Source organism: Falco peregrinus, chromosome 2 (assembly GCF_023634155.1).
Source record: "Falco peregrinus isolate bFalPer1 chromosome 2, bFalPer1.pri, whole genome shotgun sequence".
NCBI classification, from domain to species: domain Eukaryota; kingdom Metazoa; phylum Chordata; class Aves; order Falconiformes; family Falconidae; genus Falco; species Falco peregrinus.
The window spans coordinates 88,149,162-88,172,222 of NC_073722.1; the positions used below are offsets into that span (position 1 = coordinate 88,149,162).

Consider the following 23,061-nt stretch of genomic DNA (forward strand, 5'->3'; position numbering starts at 1 on the left):
CTATAAATTTTGCTTCTTTCTAAAGGGTTCTTTATATGCATGACCAACACAGAAAGAACTGCAGTGGGTATAGCCAAAGAAGTCAGTCTCTCACCACGACCCAGAATTTTTGAGAGTGGAGAAACCATAGGAGCATCTTCTCTTAGATAAAACTTTCTGGTTTTTTTTTTTTTTTTTTAATAAAAAAGAGCATTTTCTTCCCCTTTTAGATGCCTCTTTTTCTCCCAGCGCTGCGGAAGCATCAGAACACATTCTGATATAAGGGGAAACTTCAGGGACAAACCCCTTCAGAATACCTTCATGTAGGTCTTAATTCTACCTACTCTTAATTATCTGAGCAGCTTCTGTAAGTCCTGCCAGCCTCCTTGCATAAAGGGCGTAACCTTTCCTGGTGGCAGGATGAAGGTGAAATAAGTAGTCTATGCCACCGCCAACTGCATTGATTCAGTATCTCCAAAGCACTTGCAATATTCTGGAGCATCTTAGTATTCTCACCTCCACAGTCTCCCTGGGGGAAGATACATCCCACTTTGGAAGAATCATCTTTAGGGTACTGACTTGCATGATTAAACGTAAACTGCCTAATCCCTTCTGTATCTCAATGGCTGCTCTATTATAGGGGAGTTTTCTCCCACCTTTGTGCTGCAGGCAGAAACCCTGAGGGGAGGGGAAGGAAGAACAGTCAATTTGTGAAAATTAAATCTGCAGATGTCAGCAGGTGAGCTTTGGTACACACCGTTACCAGAAATCACAGGGAGAAAAGATGTCACAAGAGCTTGTCACTCTTACTAACACAAAGTTTTAACACATTCACAACAATGCAAACGATACAACCAAGGTATCTCAACTGCAGACATCTTACAGTTTTTAATAGCATACTGCAAACAAGCTTGTTCTTGTGATAACTCCAGTTGACCTCTACATGCAATTGGCTCCAGCTGCTTTCATTTCTCTGGACAAACTTGACAAAGAAACTAAGACCATGTCAGCTCTCCAGACAGCCTGACTGAAGTATGTAAAATAAGCGACCACTGGGATGAACACTCAAACTCATTCACTTCCTGATACAAAACCTTGGAGGGCTTTAATTGCACTCTAGCAAATTCTACACATCCTATGCCAGAACACACAGAAATTGCTACGTGGGTCAAGATTTGCAACTGGGAGTGACTTTCTGAAGTCAGCATTAGCAGAGCTCCATTTATTATTCCTAATGTTATTATGGGCCAGCTCATAGTCACTTCCAACAATACTACTACAAAGTGTTTGTTAGCAAGTTTACACCTAATAGTATTCATGCATCCTGTGCTCATTCAAGAGCAACTTCTGATGCCATCTTCATTTATGCTAGCTCTTAACTGATCTTCTCATCATAAGGCTGCTTGAGACACTCATTTGGGTTTTTATTTTACACGTTACATTTACTTTGAGGTGCAGGAAAGGAAAATACATGCACACAAGCATTAACTTGAATGAGCAAAATATTAGAACTCTTCACCACCTTCCCTGAGAAGAGGCCTTCACATGTCATCACTCCGCCCACTCCCTGTTACAGGAAAGGTGTGAGGAAGTACACCACATTTGTAATGTCAATCAGTTCCTTTTCCTCTGGAGCCTAAACAGGTACAACTAATCGCAGGCACAGAGCACAAGAATTACTCCATATCCCAGTTGCTTGTATAATAAAGCTGAATTAAATCAGTAATTACAGTGAACCTCCAAATGTTTTTTAGGAAGCCAGTGGCACCTGCCCATTTTGCTAATGAAAAAAGGGGCTCCGAGCCCACCTTGCTATGAGCCACCCACTGCCCAGGCTACAGACAGCAGCACAAACCCCACTTTAACACCCATGGCAATAGCCCAAGTCATTTTTGAATGCAACAGGCAGGCTGCAGCCCTTCCATACCGGGAATGGGCCAGGCTCTCCACTGCACCACACACAAAGACCCCACCTCTGAGGAAAAACCAAAGCATGCTGCCCTCGCTGCCCCTGCTTCCCTGAGCTGTGAGCACAGCAGTGCATCTCCCTGCTGCTGCCTTCTCTGGCAGGGACCTGCTTACCCAGCCTGGCTTTGGGCTAGTAGCGCCCCTAAACAGCTCCAGGTGCCCTGGGCCAAGGGGACACACTGGGAATTCCCTCAGAAAGCAGAAACTCACCCTGGGAGATTTAAGTGCTGACCCAAAGGTGCTCAAAAGGTCACGCTACCAGTGGAAAGATGTGGGTGCAGCCATATATGCAGCCCCGCAGGGCAGATGCCCACCTGTTCCCCCCCACCCCCAGACCACCCTGCAAGGCTCGGTCTGCTGCCATGGCCCAGCTCCTGGGTGACCAGCCCCAGTACCCTTTCCCTCAGGGTCATGGCTGCCCCTTAAGAGGCTGGGGTCTTAATGTGAACAACCTGCTCCTGGGCGCTGGGCACGCCCCCACACACACCCAGGCTCCCAGGGTCAGGCCCCCTCACATCACGGTCCCGCCTCGGAGCCAACCCACCTCACAGCATGGCCCGCCTCAGGGCTGGGCCTCCCTCAGGACACCTCCTCAGCGCTGAGGCGGCCGGGCCGGGTCTTCCTCAGGGCTGAGCCTGCCTGAGGGCCGGGCCCTCCTTAGGGCTGAGTGTTCCTCAGGGCCCTTCCCGGAGCTGAGCGTTCCTCAGGGGTGTGCGTTCCTCAGGACTGAGCCTGCCTCAGGGCCGGGCCCTCCTCAGGTCCTAGCCGCTTCAAGGCTGAGTGTTCCTCAGGGCCGGGCCCTCCTTGGGGCCAAGTGCTCCTTAGGGCTGAGTGTTCCTCAGTGCCCTTCCTCGAGCTGAACTCTCCTCAGGGTTGGGTGTTCCTCAGGACTGCGCCTTCCTCGAGCTGAGCCCACCTCAGGGCTGAGTCTTACTCAGTGCCTTTCCTTGAGCTGAGCTCTCCTCAGGGCCGTGTTCCTCACTGCCCTTCCCCGAGCTGAGCCCACATCAGGGCCGAGTGTTCCTCAGCACCCTTCCTCAAGCTGACCCCTCCTCAGGGTTGAGCGTTCCTCAGTGCCCTTCCTTGAGCTGAGCCCTCCTCAGGGCTGAGCCTGCCCGCCTCAGGGTCGGGCCCTCCTCAGAGCTGCATTCCTCAGCACCCTTCCCCAAGCTGAGCTCTCCTCAGGGCTAAGCGTTCCTCAGAGCCCTTCCTCACGCAGTTCCCGCCTCAGCGCCCTTTCCCGATCTGAGCTCGCCTCAGGGCCGTTCCCGCCTCAGGGCCTAGCGTTCCTCAGCGCTCTTCCCGCCTCAGGGGCCGCGGCCTCAGCACGCGGCCGGTCCGGGCCCTGCAGCGCCTCCCCCGAGCGGGAAGGGAGCGGGCGCAGCGCGGCCCCCCTGGGTAACTGCCCCCCAGAGACGGGACTGACAGTCCGAGCGCACATCCCCGAGGGACAGGCATGTAGAAAGGGAAAGAGGCGGCCGAAGGCCGGGCCCCAGCCCGCGGTAAGGCTCCTTGGGCAGCACGGGGGGAGGCTCCTGTGCCTCAGCTCCTCAGCAGGGGAGTTTTATGAATAAAAAGCGTCATGTAAGAGGGATAAGAAGCTGAAGAACAAATCAGATTTCTCCCTGAGGAAGGTCACAATGTAACAAACAGTACACAAACATGCAGAATGATGTAGTATACAAACTAGAACTTGGCACACAGCAAAAGACTTGCAACAGACACGAAGTCTAAGGTCTTTTATTACATTTTATAGATTAAATATATCTTCAGTAGAGTCTCTTTTTTAAAACACACAAGGAAAAAAATACATTCTTCATGTACATAAGAAATACTGACCACGTAGCAGGGACCACGTTCAGTGCAAAGTATGAACACAGCTACACAGACATCACCACCATGGATGATTATCAGGCTTTTTCTACAGTAAAATTAGAACATGTTAACATTTCTGCTTCCAAAGAGAAATCCATACCCTTCCCTTCCATGGCATTTTGTAGGATTGTGCAGGAAAGGGTTCGGTTTTTTTCTTTTTAAAGGTACTATAAAATCCTTGCATTGCATGAAAAGTTATTGAACTCCACAAGCTTTACCTCTTTCACATTCAGAATCATAGTACAATTTTTATTGTGATTGCAGCCCAACTCCAAAAATCCAGGGAAAAACAGAAATACATATAACCTGGTGCAGAGAAAGGAATGAATCAGACTGATTGTTGCAATGTCCAGGAGACATGTACCCCTATCTACACACACATACACAAAAGATGGAAGATAGCAAGGTGTGACTGAGCATCTCCTATTTATTACAAGTTTGGAGAGAGGGCACAGGGTTGCATTTTTCACTTCGGCAGCAAATTTCTAGTGTCTCTCAGTATGGAATGTCATTCTGGTAGTACTGGATCATGTCATATGTCCTACTCCTAAAGAAGAAAAGCAAAGCCAGAGGTAAGTAAAAGTTTTAAAAAAACACTGCACCCATTGTCACAGAAACAAAGATTCCACAGAAACGAAACAGGTTAAGGAAATCAGCCACCAATCAAAACTAGCCCTACACACTTTGAAGGCATTGTGAAAGCCCAGTTGCTGTTATGAATAGCACAACATCCTGCTCTTGTTCAAACTACACACACACACACGTGAAAAAAAAAAAAAAAAAAGTATTTCCATGCTTCTCAGTGTGGCATCAGCAACAGCAGCTTGGATCCTATGTTTGGATTAAGACAGAAGCACCTCCCATTGCATTGGCAGTTTGTTTTAAGGAGATGGAAACACATAATGAACAAAGCAAGATCATCAGGACTGCACGAAGACAAGATTATATAGAAATAAAAGTAATCTTAATTAAGGAGAATGCTACTAATAAAGATAAAAATGCAGAGGAAATAACAGCATTAATAGCAGCATCTCTGATGAGCGGCTGAACAAACAAATCTAAGCCTTGTCACAGGTAACTCAATTACCCATGGGCAGCGCTTACTCAGTAACTATGCCACAGGTAGAGAATCTCAAGCTTGTCAGAACTAAGCTGGCTCTGGGCATTCACACAGCAGTGTGACTGCCTTCGCAACCCCCAATATTAATCTAAGATTTTGAGCAGATGCACCCCAGCAGACACCAGAAAACCCAATTCAGTTCTAGTATGGCTATATCTGAGCCTTAATGGTCTCAAGCTGACCCCACATGGAACTACACAAGAGTTCATATTAGACTCTCCAATATACCCCACAAAGTCTGTATTATACAGGATAATAATAAAACATGCACTTAAGATGTTTAAGGATTAAAAAACTTATTGTATTTAAAGTACTGAATGTAATAAAATTACATTTTACATGTTACTTCCTTTCAAAAGTTTTGTACAAGATACCAAACTATTTGTGTACTTGAAGAGAAAAAACCTATAGTTGATTTGCTAGCTGGTGATTAAGTTCATTTCTGAATTGCTAATTATCTGATAGAACTGATTATTCCATTCAGTGTACTGAATAGTAGATGACAAACAAACACAGCCCAGCTACAAAGACATTCAAAAACCACACTGCCAGTGTTCTCTACTTAAGGCATTTTCCCCAGCAAGTATTATACCCAAGTAACATACAGTTTAGCAAAATGATTAATATGTTAATGTAGCATGAAGTCATGAAGAAAAAAAAAATAGGAAGATTAGAACTCATTTCTAGAGAAGAAACAAAAATACTTTCACACAGAAGAGCAGGTTTGAATTTCAGGAGGATATTCAGGCAACTTAATGCCTACAAGCAATTATAAAAAAATTGCTTTTGAATGTCGTCGTAGTCCTGTTTCGGCTTCATTTTTACTCAGACCAATGGACCGTACATATTGTTTTTTAAGAAACCTTCTCCTTACAAAGTAAAAGGGAACAAGCTTCAAGATCAATCTCTCTTCATTCTGACCAGAAGGCATGCTGTTCCTAGTGCCATTCAATACCGTGCTTTACTATCTATCCCCTTATTTGTAGAGGTGACCCTACCTGATATAAAAAAAGGTATCACAACTAGGCATATAACCCTAATAGTACAGTTGGCTACGCTCTAACACAGGAGACAAAATGCTTAACTTTTGGGTGAAATTAAACCTTGACAGAAAATTTAGACTAGCCACTCCTGCTGTTTGATCAGCCTGGGCCTAAGCCTTCATTCCCAGTGTAAAAGGGAGGAGATGCAGCATGTTCAGAAGCAAAGCTGCCATCCTGCATTATTTAAGTAACAGCAGCTCAAAAATGTTTGGTATCTGACTAACAAAACTCTAGTTTTTAGCTCTGCTCAAAGCTCCATGGCTTTCCTTCAGCCATAGGGAGAAGACATGCACAAATGTCAAACCTGTTGCTGAGGAAACAGTTCTGGATGATCTTGATAATAAAAGTTGCAGCCTCCCGTTCAGTCATGTTGGGGCTGAACCTGTGTCTAATATGCAGAAAATCACAAAAAGCAAGAGTAAAATTAGTGAGGTTTCCTTCGAGCATGATACAAATGTGTCTTTGCACAAGCTCAGCCAGGTATTGATTTCAGTTGCTGCAAGTACATATTCCTTGCGAGACTACCTCATACCAATTACATAATGTTTTAATAAGCACTTGCTGTTAGTCTTATAGTGGTAACAGAGGCTCAGTCCAGTGGTAACTCTAGGGACAGCAGATCCCTCTTTCTAGGCAGCTGTTGCTTTTAAAGTATCTTTGTACCTCGTAGGACCCTTGAGCTTCAGCCCACTAAACGTCATGAATCTGTGCTTATCCTTCAGAAATTGTAGGAAGTTATATGCAGGAAATGCTGAGCTAACTCTGAAGGCATAAGCCTGAAAGGCTGTTTAAAGTGCGACACTAGAATCTGTATTTGCCTGAGATGTTGGGTGTTACCACACAGTCCTATTCAGTACTGCATTATCTGTAGAACAAATTCTAAGATGCTGTTCTTCAGAGTCCAATACCATTTCAGAGGACAGATTATGCAACACATTACTTCAATTAAAACAGACTTTTCCTTTTCAGTCTTATTTTACCAGTCCTACAAACTTAAAAGATAATCCACATACTTGCACAGTCATTAAACTTGAACTTAATTCTATGAGAAGGCCTCTGACCTACTGTCTGAGATATTCCATAAACAGAATTTACCATTTTTACAATATTAAGACATTTGAGTAGCACGACACCTATACTCACAGCACAAGTTGTGGCAATATACATTCTGTGAAGAACATATGAACATTTTCCAGTTCATACATATGCTGACTTACTTCAACAGCTTGATTGTCTGCCCTCGGAAACAGGGCAGCCCTGTATCCAACATTAATGTAACCAGTGACACAACAGCATCCATGTAAGGCCTAGAGAAAGAGGGCAAAAAGGTTACAGCACTCAAACTTCTGCAGCCTTAGTAGGTAAATCAGGCAAGCTGAGGAGTTAAACAGGCTGGATCACACCTTCTTCTGTAACAAAATCAGCACATACTACTCTCTTACATGTGCTGGTGGAACTACACCATTGCTTGCAATCTGTCACTTCAACTAAATTTCAGTCTTTATGTTAGACTACCAGATACTCAGAATGTTGCAAGATGAACAGTCTCAAGGAGGATTATACAAAGCAATGCATCAGTAAAAAACATTTCTCTAATCTCCTACTTGGGTGACATTCTTGCCTTGACACAAAACTTTCTCCAGACTGCTCCTCCTCAAGGAACCAAACTGGTCTTGACTCCAAGAGAGCCCCTTCTGGGGCTACTAGCTGACGAAACTTTGATTCTGTAAGATAACATCACTAATACTTTATAGTTGTGATAGAATGAGCTTTTACTTAAGACTGTTTTACTGTCCACTCCCTACCCACATACAACATCCTCTTCATATAGATTTACTGGTGCTCCTGCATATTAAAGCACTTGGTATGGAACAAGGTAAAGTTGCAGATCTTTACTGTGACTGGGCGGCAATCACAGCTGAAGAGCTGAGCTACCAAAATCCCCTGCATATTTTAAAACAGAAAATTGTAGCACTTTTTTACATTTCCTAATTAACTCTAGCTGAAATGGTGACTTCTGATTCTCCTGTAGTTTCTTACTGCAAAGTTTTAACAACATAATCATGTGAGGAAATGTGTGTAACATCACATTTATAAATTGAATATAATATATACAATTTTCAGATATAACATAAGAACAGACACACACCCACCCCCAAAGTTAGCCTGTAAAACTGCAGGATTACTAAGTTGTTTCAAAGTTTGCAAGATGTACTAGGGACAGTCTGAGAGGCTCAGACCCCCTACAGACAAATGTTTACTGTTACTAATCATCTGGTTTGGGGCATGCAAGCATTTCCACTTTTGAGCAGTTAAGAACACCTTACCTGACTGCCAGATAGCCTCTGACACACATCTCCATAAACCATTTGAATGGCGTTGCCTCCATTTTGCCTCCCATTATCATCACCATCTCATCAGTTAGCTTAATGTCAGGCTCCCAGCCCAGATTTCCACCAGGTGAGCTTTCAAACATGAATCCAAAATCTGTGCACAAAAGATAACCTGCCTCAAACTCTGTCGGTTAACTGTGTGCTGTCAAAGCTGACAGAAGAAAGGAGAGGTAGATTTCATGTATTAATACCTACTTTTCCTACCAACATTTCAACTTCAACTGGGAAAAAGCTTTGGTGAAGCAGAACACAAACAAAAGAATCATCACCATGCCATTAGACTAGATGTAGGAATGACAACGTTAAATAAACTCCTTGCTGGAACATCTGTGCAGTTCCAGAAAAACAAAACTAAAGCAGAGGTTACAGCCTCACACAATTATATACATTTACTTCTCAAATTTAATTCATACCCATACAGTGGTGAAAGACACCTAAAGATACATTTATATATTTATACATATATATACACACACACATGCATGCTTAAGTATGTATACATGCATAATCCATACATATGTGTGTATATACTTTCCTGGAGCTGATAAAACTTTGCAAAGCTGATTTTTCACAGAAGCAGATAAACACAAATATACACACAATACTGCTGGCATGAAGAAATCCCAGGTATTATTTACAAACTGTGAAATCAGTATATAGATCGGTCTCAAAAGGGAAATGCGTTATTGTCTTCTATGAGCAATACTTCACAGCAGAAGGAAAAGGTAACTGCTGAAATTTGAATGTGGATGTGACTGACCGATATGAATGATGTGTCCCTTTTTGTCCAGCATGATGTTGCCATTATGCCTGTCTTTAATCTGGAGCAGAAACAGGAGAAGACTATACGCAGCCATACTGCGGATGAAATTATAGCGAGCCTGTACAAACAAGAAGTTAAAGCAAATCAGAAGAACATAGAGAATTTAGTAACTCCATCCCAGGAGCAGATAGAGCTGAACAAAGGGGTTTTTTTTCCTTCTTTTTTTCCATTCACAATTAGTTTGAAGCAATGTTCAATAATATTCTCCATACATCTACAGCTACAGTAACTTCTTTAACTAACCCGCTTATAGCTAAAAATGGATTATGAGCATCAGAAACCAGATAGAGCATTATGGTAGTCATTATCCAATTATTTGTCATAATTTCTTATAGCTAGAATGTTTCACAGTTGAGATTTTGCTGTGCTTGCCAACTGATATTTTACCTTCTGGAATGCAAGGGTAGACTCATCTCCATATTGCCTTGTAAAGTAATCATACATCCCAAAGTCTGTCTGCCTGCCCAGCTGGTCACGGGATGTGCAGTCAGGAATGCATTCAATAACACCGCACTGAAGGGGAAGAAGAGAAACAGGTCTGTAAAGCACGCTCCAAAAATGTATTTTGTTCATGGCTCTTGGCAGTCATACAGGTCCTCTGGGAAATGTGGGGAAGCCTACAGATCACCAACTACAGAATTTCTAGTTTATTCATAAAAAAAACCCACATCCAGTTTTTTAGGATTTCCATGCAACGTAAGACAAGCTCTGTGACTTTCCACTGACTTGCACCACATAGTCCCAAAAATCAAACAATAAACATGAATAACCACAAGCAGCAAAATTTCAGAGCCAAAAGCTTTAGAAAAGCAGGAAGCAGGAGAGGAAAAACTCTTTTTTGTTGCTGGTACTCCAAATATTTGGTAAGTGATGTGGGCTGTATTTCCTTGCAGTATGGAATTTTTATGCGTGCTGGAAGAGAAAGTAGTTTTTAATTAGGACCTATTTTCTACAGCAGTACAGTTAATTGCCCACTTACCCCAGGAGCTGTGGCCACAACTCTGTATGGAAACACAAAGAGATCCAGGCCTACTAGCTGAAATATGTTCTTGAAGAGATCGATGATTTGTAAAGCTAACATGTCCTGTTGCACAAGAAAAAAATTGCACAAGCATTACAGAGGTTACAGATGAGAAGTTAGATTACAAAAATGCTCTGAAGAACTCTGAAGTGAACATTAAGCTACCCCAGCAGGTCTGCAGATGTGTGCGTGTGCATGCACTGTGGCTCTGGGGGAAATCAGAAAGGGAAAAAGTTTAAGTGGGTAGCAAGCAACACTGAAGATTTAACTGCTGACCTAAGAACAACAAACTTTTCCATCACTCTTTGGTAAAAAGGGCTCCTAATAACTCCAGGGATAACAGCTAGCGTTCTCTCTTAATCAAAAACAATCAAGCTTCAATATTCAGGATACCGCCTTGGAAACAACTGCTATGGTGTCAATAGTTCAACCAGAACAAACTCTGAAAAAGAATTTTAAGTTGTGGTAAAGTGTCTTCAAAGAATGGCCTTTGTTTCCAAACCAGAACTACTCTAGTGTACACCACAGTTCTCTCCCTCAGTCCCTAAACAATGGAGATTCTCAAAATTCCAAAGAAAAATACAGAACTATGCTAGAATTATTTTCTCTTACTTATTGTCACCTAGAAATGTGTCTTCTGTAACTGCAAAGCCCGATTAGCTTTGTACCTGTCTGCAATCATCGCCCACTTTAAAGATAGCTGCCTGCCAACAGATTTTCTTACTGTCCACCCCTTCTTCCGCACTTTCATCTATGGAATCAGAACGACAACGCAGACCTGCAAGAAGAGTACAACGCAAAACCCAGACACAGACTTCAATTAGTAACTTTCTATCATGACAAGCCCTCTGCACTCAAACCCACATTTCACTTCATGTGCACTACAAGTATTTCTGCCTTGCAAGGTGAATACCATAAGATTATTAAGACAGGTTCCCTTTGTCTAAGGGAACTGAAATATATCAAAGTAGTGTTCATGATTTACCTGATAAATGCCTGAATTGCATTAAGCTAGTCAGCTAGTGCATCCCACAAAATTTATTATGAGAAAAAGCTGCCAAAACCTGGAGGTTGCTACAATCTAAAAAACAGGGAAAGGCAATCAATCTATATGTTAGTCTAAAATAACTTAAAATTTCTTCAGGATACCTATGTAGCGTGCTTCCTGGGATTTAAAAAAAATTGCAAAAAAATAATTTAACTTTTCATAAATTTCTTCTCTTGTCCTTTGATCCAGTTTCATTTCTGAGCCGAATCATTGCAAATAAAATTCAACATGGAAATAAATTTGTTGCAGCAGTACACGTCACTAAAAGTGGGCAATTTTAAAGGGATTGCTGACTCTTAATAAGTAATGTCAATGATTAAGACACAACTACTAACCTTCTTTTTCAAGCTCGCTAACTCCACATCGTTTCACTTTAAATTTGGCCAGGTAGGGTGCTTTTGCTGCACTAAATTGTAATAAAAACAAGATGATGATGAGTGCAAACTAGCCAAAAAGGACTTTCTAGAAAAATTTCTAAATATAATGAATTAACTTAATGGGAGAATATAACAAGAAGATGGTACCTCTGCATAGGAGTTCCTGATTTGTAATCAATGTCCAGAACAATAGCTTCAGGATTGCTGGGCAAGTAACAGCCTGCAAAATGGAGCAGACAGCTGAGAACAAATCCACTGGCTACTGCAACAATGCAAGCTGCAGAATAACTACTGTCAGTGCCTGTAACTTCAGTACATAGTTCTGAATTAAATAAAATGTTAAGAGATAATCTGGAGATTACAGTCTGTGACCCATGAAGGATGCAGTATCCTTTGCATTAGTTTCTGGCAGTCGCTCACTAACAGAATACAGTTTTGAACTCATACTGCAGAATCACTACCACAGAAATGGGCAGATAGGACTTTTTTCTTGCAATAGTCCCTAATAAGACGTGGCAGCATGGCCCAGTGCACTAGGGAGGGCCCTTAGCAACCAACACGTGGTAGGAGAATTGAGACCTGCTAGAGATCAGGAAAAGCTTTCAAACAACTCCATTTTAAACAGAGGACTCAGATTGGGAAAACATGTTCAAGATTTGAAAGGACCTTCAGACAATGATGTTTCAAGGGAATGCCTGATGGGAGAAAAACGAGAATGAAAGGAACTGGACATGCTTCATTCTTGAGATAGCATAACTTCTTAGAAGCACCTCATCTTTTTAAAAAAGGCAGTCCAAAGAAAAAAAGCTTATTGATCTTTCCTCTTCAGACATCCATTTCTACTTTTATCCATGATGTGTGTTATCTAACTTGCTCTTCAGCAAGTTTGATGCACCATATAGGAATTATGGGGTGGGTAAAAATACTTGAATTGTTTCAGGACAGAAACAATCCAACTGTAACAGAAGAACAGCCACTAGCACCAAAACTGAGAGCTTCAACTTGCAGAGATTTCAAGATCTGCTTGCAGAAAATACAGTATTCATGTTAAATGAAAAAAGCCCACTGTATTATAAGATTAAATCACTTCTTACCAGGCTGCACTTTCACCTCAGATAGAGCGCTCAAACAAGCTTTTTTTCTTTCATCTCCTTTAGGAAATGGCCTAGAAAGGAGAATGATATTTTATTTATCTGTATACTATACATTATTCTATGTACTAGGCTCAGATTTATTTCAAACTTATACAAACTTCAGTAAAAATGTTTCTTCTTGTAATGACAGAGATCTCTTACTGCACCACTTCCAGAACTTATAGGCTCAATACCTAAGAACATTTTCTGTTTTAATGAAGGTTACAGTTCTTGCTTTGTAGATTTAACATTGATTTGACATACAGGTTGTTGAAACCAAGCAGCATAAGAGACGTGAATGAAATATATGAAGGCTCTTCCTTACACAGAAATTTGAGTATAATCATACCTTTGTAAGCTCCGCTATAGTTACACCAATACATTTTTCCCTTGCAGAACTTATTGTAGAATAAGTTGCTAACTAGAAAAGGATGATACAGTGAAATGCCTATGCAATTACACGCCTAATTTGTTCACATACTTAGCATAACACAGGTGTCAACTGAATAATTGGTAACATGGTTAATGATTAGTACATACAATTACCCAATTTTCCCAGGCACTTGTGCTAACCACCTATGGAAGTCAGTCACACAATTGTACGCTCACCTGGTATAGCAGCATGCAACTGAAAAGTATTACTTATGTTCTAGTTTTAAGCTGTACAGCAGATTACTGAATCAGGACAGTAACACTTAAGATAATGAAATCATCAGAGATGATACATTCATTCATTTATGCCATCTACAACGCAAACAGCATCTCCTCTATGTTGTCTTTACCTTGGAGACTCACAAAAACCAGATTAATTTGAAGGCTGAGGTGCAAAATGCAGCACTTGCAAAGCACGATTATCATCATTATTCATTATGACTTCATACTAACAAACAGTGGACTGATTTCATTCTAAATATCAAAATATTCAGATCCCAAGCGCCCCTTTTAACTCAGCCTACCGGGTGAAAACACCTTAACATACACATAGAAGGCACCTAACATTTGATCATTTCTGTGACGTAAGTGTCCTTTAGCCTGACACCCTTATTACACTGGTGGTTTGCAAAGCTTCATTTCAAAGGAGGAATGTTCCAGAAAATACATTTTATATGACTTTTAAATACTTTCATACACCAGGGGTTTTTAAAAATATGTGACGAAAACGACACTTACAGACTTAAGACTTTGTGTGCTGAGCTGCTGCCACCCACTGGCAAACTTTAAAAAGTTAAATTACGTTTCTTACTGCAGTCTTTACAGTCAACAGTGAGAATCTTTCTATGAGCAGGACTTTCAGTTGTAAGAGATTAATGTTAATCCAATGTTTATGACATCAAATCTTTCTCCATAACAACAATTTAGGAACGAAGGAAAAAGACTTAAACGTGCAAAAAGAACAACAGTCTTTGTATTACACCGCACAATGAAATTTCTTTGAGAAAAGGAAAAGACAATTTAATGGTGTTTCAGCAGAAGGTATTTATCTATATGCTTGAGGTTCTCTGGTGGCTTTTTGGCTTTGTTTTTAAACTCCACACAAAATGTTGATATTTTTTGATAATAAAGTAATAATATGCAAAAAAAAGACAGTCAATCCGGTAGACCTAAAGAGAAGTTATGTTTTTCCTGCCTGAATCAACCTCTGCTTGCTGCTGACAGCAATTCCAAAAAGCCAAATTAATGATGCAGATGACAACTAGACTGATGGGATTTCAACTCTGACAAGAGCACCAACTGCTTTACCAATCCCATTCCTGCATCAGCGCACTTTTCTATGGAACCTCATTCCACTATTACCAACCACAATGTATTTGATAAAATCAGATTGAAAATTAAAGTTCAAGTTTAGAATCATCTGTTTCCAAAGTAAAAAGTTATAGCTGTTTCAGATGGACTGCTAGCTCAAAGCACGAGCACTGAGATCACAGCAGATATGAACTATCCCTGAAAGTCAAACTAAAATGAGCCTTTGCATCCTACTACAACTCATACATTACATTTACAAAAAAAAAAAATCAGGTTTGTTTCATCTAAGTAATTAATTCTTTTTTTCTTGAAAACACTATCCCAATACCCCTAAAGGCAACTTATCCTCTTAATCAGGACACTGGTAATTAAACAACAGTGACCCCCAAAACAGCACAAGTTCTGAAGGACGATACTTACTTGATAATGGCTGAAACATTAGTGATTTTATTAAAGAAATCAAATTCACGTTGGTAGAACTCCTTGGCTGGGCCAGACAATGAGCCAGTTATTTCCTCTACTAGCTGCTCTAGAAGTTCCCCAATGTCAGCTGCATATGAAAAAGGAATCATCTGTGTCAGAAGCTTATTTCAGAAAGCTAAATTGTAAGGGTGATAGAAGTAACACCTTGGGATAGTATTCAAAAAAGGTACCAAAGCAAACATTGCTGCATCAATTCTGATGGACTCTTACCAGGTAGCACTTCCACAGAATGGGCCCTATCTCTACAAATGAAAGAGAAGTTCCTAGCTAAAAGGATTCCTCCTGCCAAGGGAGAATCATGAAGGAGACTTAGTCTGAACTGAGACAAGGAAAGGAGTCAAGCTAGATTATATTTTAAAGCACTCACGATCTTTTTGATGTCCTTCTTCATCCAGGTAGATATTAGTTTTCATGTTCCAGATGAACTGGTGAGCCAAGAGCTGGGATTTGGCGGCTGCCCACAGGATGTATTCTCTAACATAACCCATCTGCAACCATATCCAGTCCAGTAAGGATCAAAGATCATTATAACTCTAGCAGACTAAATATTACTCTTCTAACAGCTACTCTTCAACCCCCCAAAACATTTAACAGATTTAAACATGACCTCTGCACTCTTATTCACATTACTAAAAAGACCTCTAAAGAACGACAGTACTATTTTAACAGGCAGTGAATTGACCTAAACTGCTTCCAGCTTCAGTACTGACCTATTCTGTTATTCTAACCAACCTTCTTCCAGCTTCCGTGCCCCCTTCTACCTGTTTTATTTGAACTTCAGATTTCTCTGAGCTTACGGCATCTTCTATTATGTGTACAAAGCAGAGCAGAAAGCACAACTGCAACAGAGACATTGGTCTTGCTTGGTTGGCATCACTGAATGCTTCTGTAATACCAGAAATCTAGACAGTGTCATATGGACTACACATTTTGGCAGCAAGAACTGCAAGTGCTGGCACAGTTCCACAGAAATTCTAGAAAGTAAGAACAAACTTACAAAAGAAGTTGAAATGTACAAGGGAATCCTACTCCTTCCACAAGTTGCATTCCCTTTCCTCTACTTTCAACTATTTCTGCAGTCTGTAGATGTTTCTATGTATGACTGATTAACAGACAAGATGTCTGATGCTTGTGCTCTGCAACATGCAAAGTTGTCAAAGAATAACTATATGTGGTCACCTACACTACTGGCTGGGGATGTCTTCACCTGAAAATAACGCACTGACCAGAGTTCACATACCTTGTGGGCAGATAACAATGATCTCACATTAACGAACTCTGAACCTGGTTATCAAGCTTCACTTCTGGCTTCTGCAAAATGAAGCTAAGATCCGATTTCATACACGTGATGGAGCACAAGACACCCCTAGATGTCTTCTCTGGTTAACTCCACAGCAAAATGATTAAGGATAGTGATTCAAATTCATTACTGCTTGTCTCATGCAAACAGACCTTCAAAAGCTTTATTCAAAATCTTTATCTGGGGTTTCCCACAACAAAATCTCTTTCCTGGCAGATGAGCTACATAGCCTCTGGTTTCTCAAGTTTACTTGTTCATAAGAAGGGTATCCAAAGCAAACCAGCCTCTAGAGACAATAATTTTTCTTCTATGTATTAGATACAGGGCAATAATAAGCAGCATTAAGCTTAGATTTTGTCAGGTCTAAACACTGCCTTAATATAAATCTGTTTCGTTCATATGCAGCTTTTCATATCCTCACCTTGTCATACCGAAGTGCCTGCACAATCTGTGGAATGTAGAACAAAATGGCATCCTGAAAGAGAAAAGATGGCAGGGTTTGTATTGTTATTTAGTAGTCAGAAGGGAAGACAGGTCATATGCACAGAGAAAAGCTACTTTCAGTTAGGTAATGAACAAAATACCACTGCCTCTTTATTTTAAAACTATATTTATACCACCTCCTCAAAACAAAGTATTTTTCTGTCCAGTTACTCCCTTCAAAGATGTCATTAATAATCATGTATTTTACAGTCCTAATACAAGTCTGACAAGTGTAAAAAATCCAGCCTTCTGATGCTTTAGAAAACACTTTTCCACTAAGAAAAGTTTTGAAAGGAACAATCTGAGAAGAGCAGTCTGAAGAATTAAGCTGTGTGATTTATGACAAAAAAGTTGTAAGTACCCGAGCCAGTATTACGTGGGACAATCAACTTTAACTTTCCATGCCAATCTAGTCACATTCTGCAATGCGGTGTGCCCTTTCAGCATACATGTCTCCCCATGGTATTAAAATGAACTCTGTGGTCACAATGACTACGGCTGTAACTTTACTAGGAGTGTTAAGGCTCTCTTGGGACTTGTCTTACCGGAGGAAAAGATCGCAGGACTTTAACCCCATACTGAGCTGTTAGAGGATGAGGTGGATACATGCTTGAAAAATAGGAAAGGCCAGTTGGTGGATCTGTTGGTGCCCAGCACAGAACGTGGCTGAGCTCAGGTGCATCAGCATCAATTGTATGCCAGGTAACCAGGTACTGAAAAAGCAAGGCAGACATGTTAGGGGGTTATAGCACCCAATAACGCCTGAGTAGAACACACCAGACAGTAACGCTATTAGCTAGCCTCCTATAGCAGAGAAATTGAAACATGGTACTTTTTATTTTACAAATCCACAGCTATTTTATCTAAAACATTTTTTTTCCTATGAAAACCTAACACCTCCCAGATCACCAGACGAAGTTAGTGAAATCAAGTTACTAAAAGCACAGCACAGGAGCTTTAGCATAGGGAGAAAGGATGAGCCCTTTTGTAAGGGTTAAAGAAGGTTCAACTTTCCTGTCATCTATTCTTACAGGTGATGTACAGAATGTAGCTCTGACAAGACTCTCACATGACAAGTACTTCACTGCAGATCAGCATGGTGAGTCTCCTCCACTTCAAAAGGCTTGGCCTCATGACACACAGAACGGATTAAGCTTGAAATAATTGCAGCAGCAGCACTCACCATGACTTGGTCCAGTGCCTTTCCTTACAAATGATGCAAAAGGAACAGAAATGGTGGCTGTGCTGCAAGTGATGACTTTTGAGACATTTTCTGTATGGTGAGAATATACCCAGGAGCAAGATGTACCACTAGCTAACTAGCTACCTACTCTTTATTGCTGTGATTCTTGTCTCAGCATCCTATTTCCACAGCTATTCTGTCAGTCTCTCCTTAGAGCTATGACTAGAACTAGAATATACATGTTGTGTTAAGTAAAGACTGTATTTTCCAATACATCTGAAGGAAACGGGCATAGTGGGGCCCTGTAACAGTACAGATATTCACAAGTACCTTTATGGCTTCAGGAACATCACTAACAGCTCCTGGATCCAACCGAACCAGACGGGTCACTTCTGTTCCAATAGCTTCAGTGTTCTTAAATCTAAGTACAACCAGAAATACAGTAACAACATTAGAAAACTTTGTCAGCCTCTTCTGTTTATGTGAAGATGCAGACAGCAGAAGGCAGAAGAGTATATGCTTGATAAACAAATAGTCTAACTATGAAATAATGCACACTGAGGGACCAATATGCTGTCAAAAGAGGATTCAGGAACAACTGGTCCTCATCCAATGCTTTTGTATAAACCAGTAGTATTTTAGCCCACTACTGAATTCTTGGCTGAAATATACTGTCTGGGATTCTACAGAAACTGGTGTGCAGAACTCTACTTGGCAAAAACTATCACTGTTGTAAGGGGGAAAGAATTTCCTTTCCCTTCAGGAGCCAACTATGCTAATTCTCTTATAATACTTATTAAAGTGCAAGCCAATATATATCTAGAACAATTCATTCAAAGACACTTCTAGCACTGTTTAAAAGCTTGCCTGTTAATGGGTTCAGTGCTGTTAGAAATCAAACATGATTTCTTCTGAACACCATATAAGTGTTAGCAAAGAATGGGTGGCAGAAAAGAAGCTAGACTCCAGCAGAGCACGAGCCAAACGAGTATATTAGGTAATCTAGTTCTTTTCATTTCAAAGGTCACAACCAGCTGTGACAGTATGCAAGGGGGCTCTAAACAGGAGCAACTGCCATCGGTACTTACAGTGCAAGTACTCACTCAACTTCTAGAGGCAGCAGGAATTCCATCAGTTTTCTTTTGAAATTTCTCACCTGGTAGGCAGCTGTACAGCAAGATGAGGAGAAATGCTCCAAGCCAGATTTACATTATCCTTCCACTGCTTCTCACTAAGACCGATATACTTGGACCTCCAGTTTGCTACACTGCTTTCTCCAGTTTGATCCAGCTCTAGCTCAGGGGAAGACAGTGGATTGTACCATGTGATTAAGCGTTCAATCTCAGTAGCCTGAGGAAAGCAGAAAAAAATAAAGCAAAAAAAAAGCAATGTTTTCTGGAAGAAGAACAACACTTCTGATCTCATACTGCATGCAGTTTATGTATCCTGCAACAACAGTCTTAGAAATTCATGCAGCTTCCCCATTCTTCTGATGACCCACCAGCAATGACAGCAGTAATGTTCTTCGCTTCATGTAGTACTTGTGTAGCTGTGTACCTCTGTTAGTCTTCTTAGACATTCCTTTAGAAAAGGATAAAAAAAGTTTTCAGTGGCTTTTGTTCAGTACGTTAAATGTGCTTTCAAACTGTCCACAACTGGCAACACCAACATATAAGAACTGAATAATCACAGAACATGTGTAAATTTAGATCAGAGTGACTTCCCAAAGTCAGCAGTGCAGCTACTCGTTGTGCAGTTGTTCTCTGAATATACAAAGTACAACAGGCTACAGCGGTATCAATTTAGCCAGCATTGTGTTCACTTTAGAAGACAGCCTATTGAAAAGAAAGGGCACATAGTTTATAACTGTACAGCAACAGCCCACAATCTCATGTCACTCCGCTGCCCCCAAGAAGCGCTAGCAGCATGTCTGCACAAAGCAATTTCCTTACAGGATTTCGATACATCTTGACCTCCATTCTTACTCCTTCTGCACTGCAGAATTGAACATTCTGTCAAAAAAACAAGTAATTTCAAAACTTGCTGCCTCCTACCAGTGAGACTTTTTCTGTTCCCTCTCCAGTTTGGCACTGGTAATTAAATACCTTGCCAGAAGAACACGAGCCCAATGTCAAAGGGAAACAATGACTTTAAGCAACATCTGCATATGAAATACACTATGCAATTAATTGCAATGAGCTAGTTACAATCAAAAATATACCTGATTTTTTAGATATAGTTGACATGCCACTGGACAGAGGGTAAGTGTTTATCCATCCTTGTGTAGCCTGTTGCCGAGACCCAACATTGATATCCAGGTTGCTCCTGGTGTCTTGATTATCTAACAACAGAGCACAGACCTGATGTAGAATCCAATCAAAGAAATAGCAGGCTTTTCAAACAGCACATAAAGGATCTCACCAGGTGGCACAAGTTGGCTGGCGGTCAGATACTTCTTGTCTGAGAACATCGCTGTCCAAAACTTGATCAATATACTGATATCCTCACGAAGCCTCTTTTCCCCTTGTGTAGGGAACTTTGAGGGACAACTTGAAGAAATTACACAAATAATGTGAAGTTGAACGTATTAGGGGAAAACAACTAACAACCCACAAATCTAACCAAGTCGTATTTCTTATTCTGACCAGAATCTACAAGGATGGAGACTAAGCATCACTACATTTTACCCTCATGGCTTTATTATGTCTGACTGAAGAAGTAGAAACTACCCATTATAAATGAAAATTAAGGCAGCAGTCTGTCAGCATCCTGGATTCATTTGAAATTTATTATTATGACTGACTGACCTCCTCACATTCAGACATTCCTGTAAATTATATTATTTTCTGTTGTGCCCATGTCAAATACTGAAATCATCAGATTCAGCGTGGGTGTACTATCAAAACAGTGCAACTGTATTTCAGCCACACACTCTGTAACAGCAATTCTTTAGATCCTATAAATCTATTCAGTGCTTAAAATGGTACCTAAACTCCAAAATAAGAAAAAAACCCCAAAACAACAGAAACACCTGCAGACACTACTTTGTAAACGACAGATGAAATCTGGAAATTATATCCAAGCCTCTCTGAGATGGCTTATGAACTAGAGAAAAGCACAAGGAAAAAAAAGGTTTCTGTTAAAAAGGGAGAAAAAGTAAAGGAAGAAGTTAAATCACTAGAAGAGAAAGACAGCTGCTGCTCTGAAGTATGACAGAAAGTTCAGGAAATCACACACACACACTTTCAGTGAGTAGTTGCAAATAAAAAGGTACCTGAAATAATCAAAGGCAGTTGAATAAATCTTTTCTCTCAAAACATTTCGAATAGTTGCATTTGGAACCACATCAGCGTGCAGTAAAGACAACCCCAGAGTCAGCAACCTAATAAGCAAAATAGAGAACAAAAATTTTAGCATTCCCAAAATGGAGACCAACGCAATACCATCCAAACCATAGCTACAGCTGTAACTCTGCTCAATTTATCAGAAAGTGCCTGTTTCAGAGCTCTTGGCAAACTGCTCATATTATCATCAGTCTGTTCCTAAAGCTGTGACTACTGAACCACAAAAAGTAAAAGCCTTTAAGCCACAAAAAGTGAAAACGATTGAGAAAAATTATGTCCAACTGATACATTGACAGATCCATGATGCAGGCAATTCACTGTATGAAATTATCCCATGAAGTTTTCTGAAGCACCAAAAAATGACTTTCAAGCTAAAATTAGCTATTTCTGCTTTGAAAACAGGGCTTAGACTCTATATCATTGCAGGCTTTTAAAGGAACATCACCACTTGAAGCCAAGGACAATTTAACATTTAGTGTTTAGTCCTTATCTCCCAACTCCCTATAAACTTATTTCTTCCCCCAAGGAAAAATCCAAAACTACTCACTTAAATCGGGGTCCAATTGCTGCCACATGCCGATTCAAACTGCCTTTGGCCCCTCCAATGTTCAACGAAAGAGACCGCTGGAGCAGGCTGGAGAAGATCTCTATTTGGTCAGAGCTGCAGTACTTGGCTATTTCAAATCTCTGCACCAAAAACTGAGAAAGAGAGACATGCCATGCCTTCTTTGACCTTTTTCATCTCAACTCTCACCCAGTCTTTTCCGTTTCAAATGCCTTTCTACCCTTCAGTTATTATGCTCATCCAGAAAGAGTGCGTCTCCTGGCTTTGAGGCAGATTGACTACCACCATGACCTCCAGCCCTTTCCTGAATCATGAGAACAAGCAGTGCAGAGTAGCTTAATCACAGCATCACTGCAACACCACCATAGGTGGGACATTCCAGAAGAAATACACACCTCTATCCAGATGTAATGTGGGGTCACCTCTGGTGGACAAGGCCTTGGCTGGCTCTCTTCTGAGGCTGCTAATGGATCTGCTTCTTTCTGCTCAGCAGAAAACAGACCAACTTTCTGTTCCACAGTCATCTGCCAGGCTCCTGCCATTTCCCGCATGAACTGCAAAAAGAAAGGTAACAGTGTTAATAACTGTTTCTTTTGCATCCTAAATTACAAAGTGAAGAACCACTCCCCTGGAAGTTCAGCTAGTAACAGACAAGTGCTGTATTTTCTTGAGGAAACTGAACTGTTAGATCAGCTGGTGCCAGCCCCTCTCCCTCTCTACTAAAGGTTACCGCCTCCAGCCCCAGGGCAGCAGAGACAGGCCTACACCAGGTTCTCATGCACTGCAGGACACAGTTGGACCCATGACCACACAGAGCTGATGCAGTGCACAATATAAAGATGGCACATAATTCACTTTTGCTGAACCTGCCCCAGGGAGCAGCATCCTCTAGTAGAAAGGAGGCCCAGCAACCAAGGGAGCTTATCTGATCGCCTCAACAAGATAAAGAACTTTCCCAGAATCCTAAGAGGGAAAAAAAAATGAAATTGATGCTTATAAAGTTAAAAACCAAGATGTGCCATGTACATGACCTAAGCAAATTTAGATGATTATCTCCAGCAAGTGAAACACTTAGCACTCACTAACTGGAGCAATTATCAGAGGCAGCTTCTCAACTCTGTGTGGGCTCTCACTACACCATGCTGAGTTGCTTTATTACCACTAGATTCATCCCCACCTC

The 23,061-nt window shown here is 41.1% G+C and overlaps 1 protein-coding gene across 2 annotated transcripts in view; it reads right to left on the reverse strand.

The window, feature by feature from the left end:
- Positions 1–3,672: 3,672 nt before the first annotated feature.
- PI4KA (phosphatidylinositol 4-kinase alpha) overlaps positions 3,673–23,061 on the reverse strand; it is a 63,194-nt gene continuing 43,805 nt past the window's right edge. For both annotated transcript variants that reach the window (XM_055797183.1, XM_055797182.1), the window contains exons 33-55: positions 22,277–22,435; positions 21,864–22,015; positions 21,247–21,354; positions 20,394–20,521; positions 20,194–20,313; positions 19,474–19,553; positions 19,129–19,322; positions 18,303–18,393; positions 17,335–17,502; positions 16,728–16,781; positions 15,374–15,494; positions 14,944–15,073; positions 12,742–12,812; positions 11,795–11,867; positions 11,606–11,676; positions 10,891–11,000; positions 10,181–10,285; positions 9,589–9,714; positions 9,139–9,259; positions 8,313–8,472; positions 7,203–7,292; positions 6,290–6,373; positions 3,673–4,369 (exon numbers count right to left, since the gene is read on the reverse strand). In XM_055797183.1, the coding sequence (XP_055653158.1) occupies positions 4,318–4,369; positions 6,290–6,373; positions 7,203–7,292; positions 8,313–8,472; positions 9,139–9,259; positions 9,589–9,714; positions 10,181–10,285; positions 10,891–11,000; positions 11,606–11,676; positions 11,795–11,867; positions 12,742–12,812; positions 14,944–15,073; positions 15,374–15,494; positions 16,728–16,781; positions 17,335–17,502; positions 18,303–18,393; positions 19,129–19,322; positions 19,474–19,553; positions 20,194–20,313; positions 20,394–20,521; positions 21,247–21,354; positions 21,864–22,015; positions 22,277–22,435 (2,568 nt within the window). In that variant the 3' untranslated portion in view covers positions 3,673–4,317. The remainder of the gene's footprint in view (positions 4,370–6,289; positions 6,374–7,202; positions 7,293–8,312; positions 8,473–9,138; positions 9,260–9,588; positions 9,715–10,180; positions 10,286–10,890; positions 11,001–11,605; positions 11,677–11,794; positions 11,868–12,741; positions 12,813–14,943; positions 15,074–15,373; positions 15,495–16,727; positions 16,782–17,334; positions 17,503–18,302; positions 18,394–19,128; positions 19,323–19,473; positions 19,554–20,193; positions 20,314–20,393; positions 20,522–21,246; positions 21,355–21,863; positions 22,016–22,276; positions 22,436–23,061) is intronic.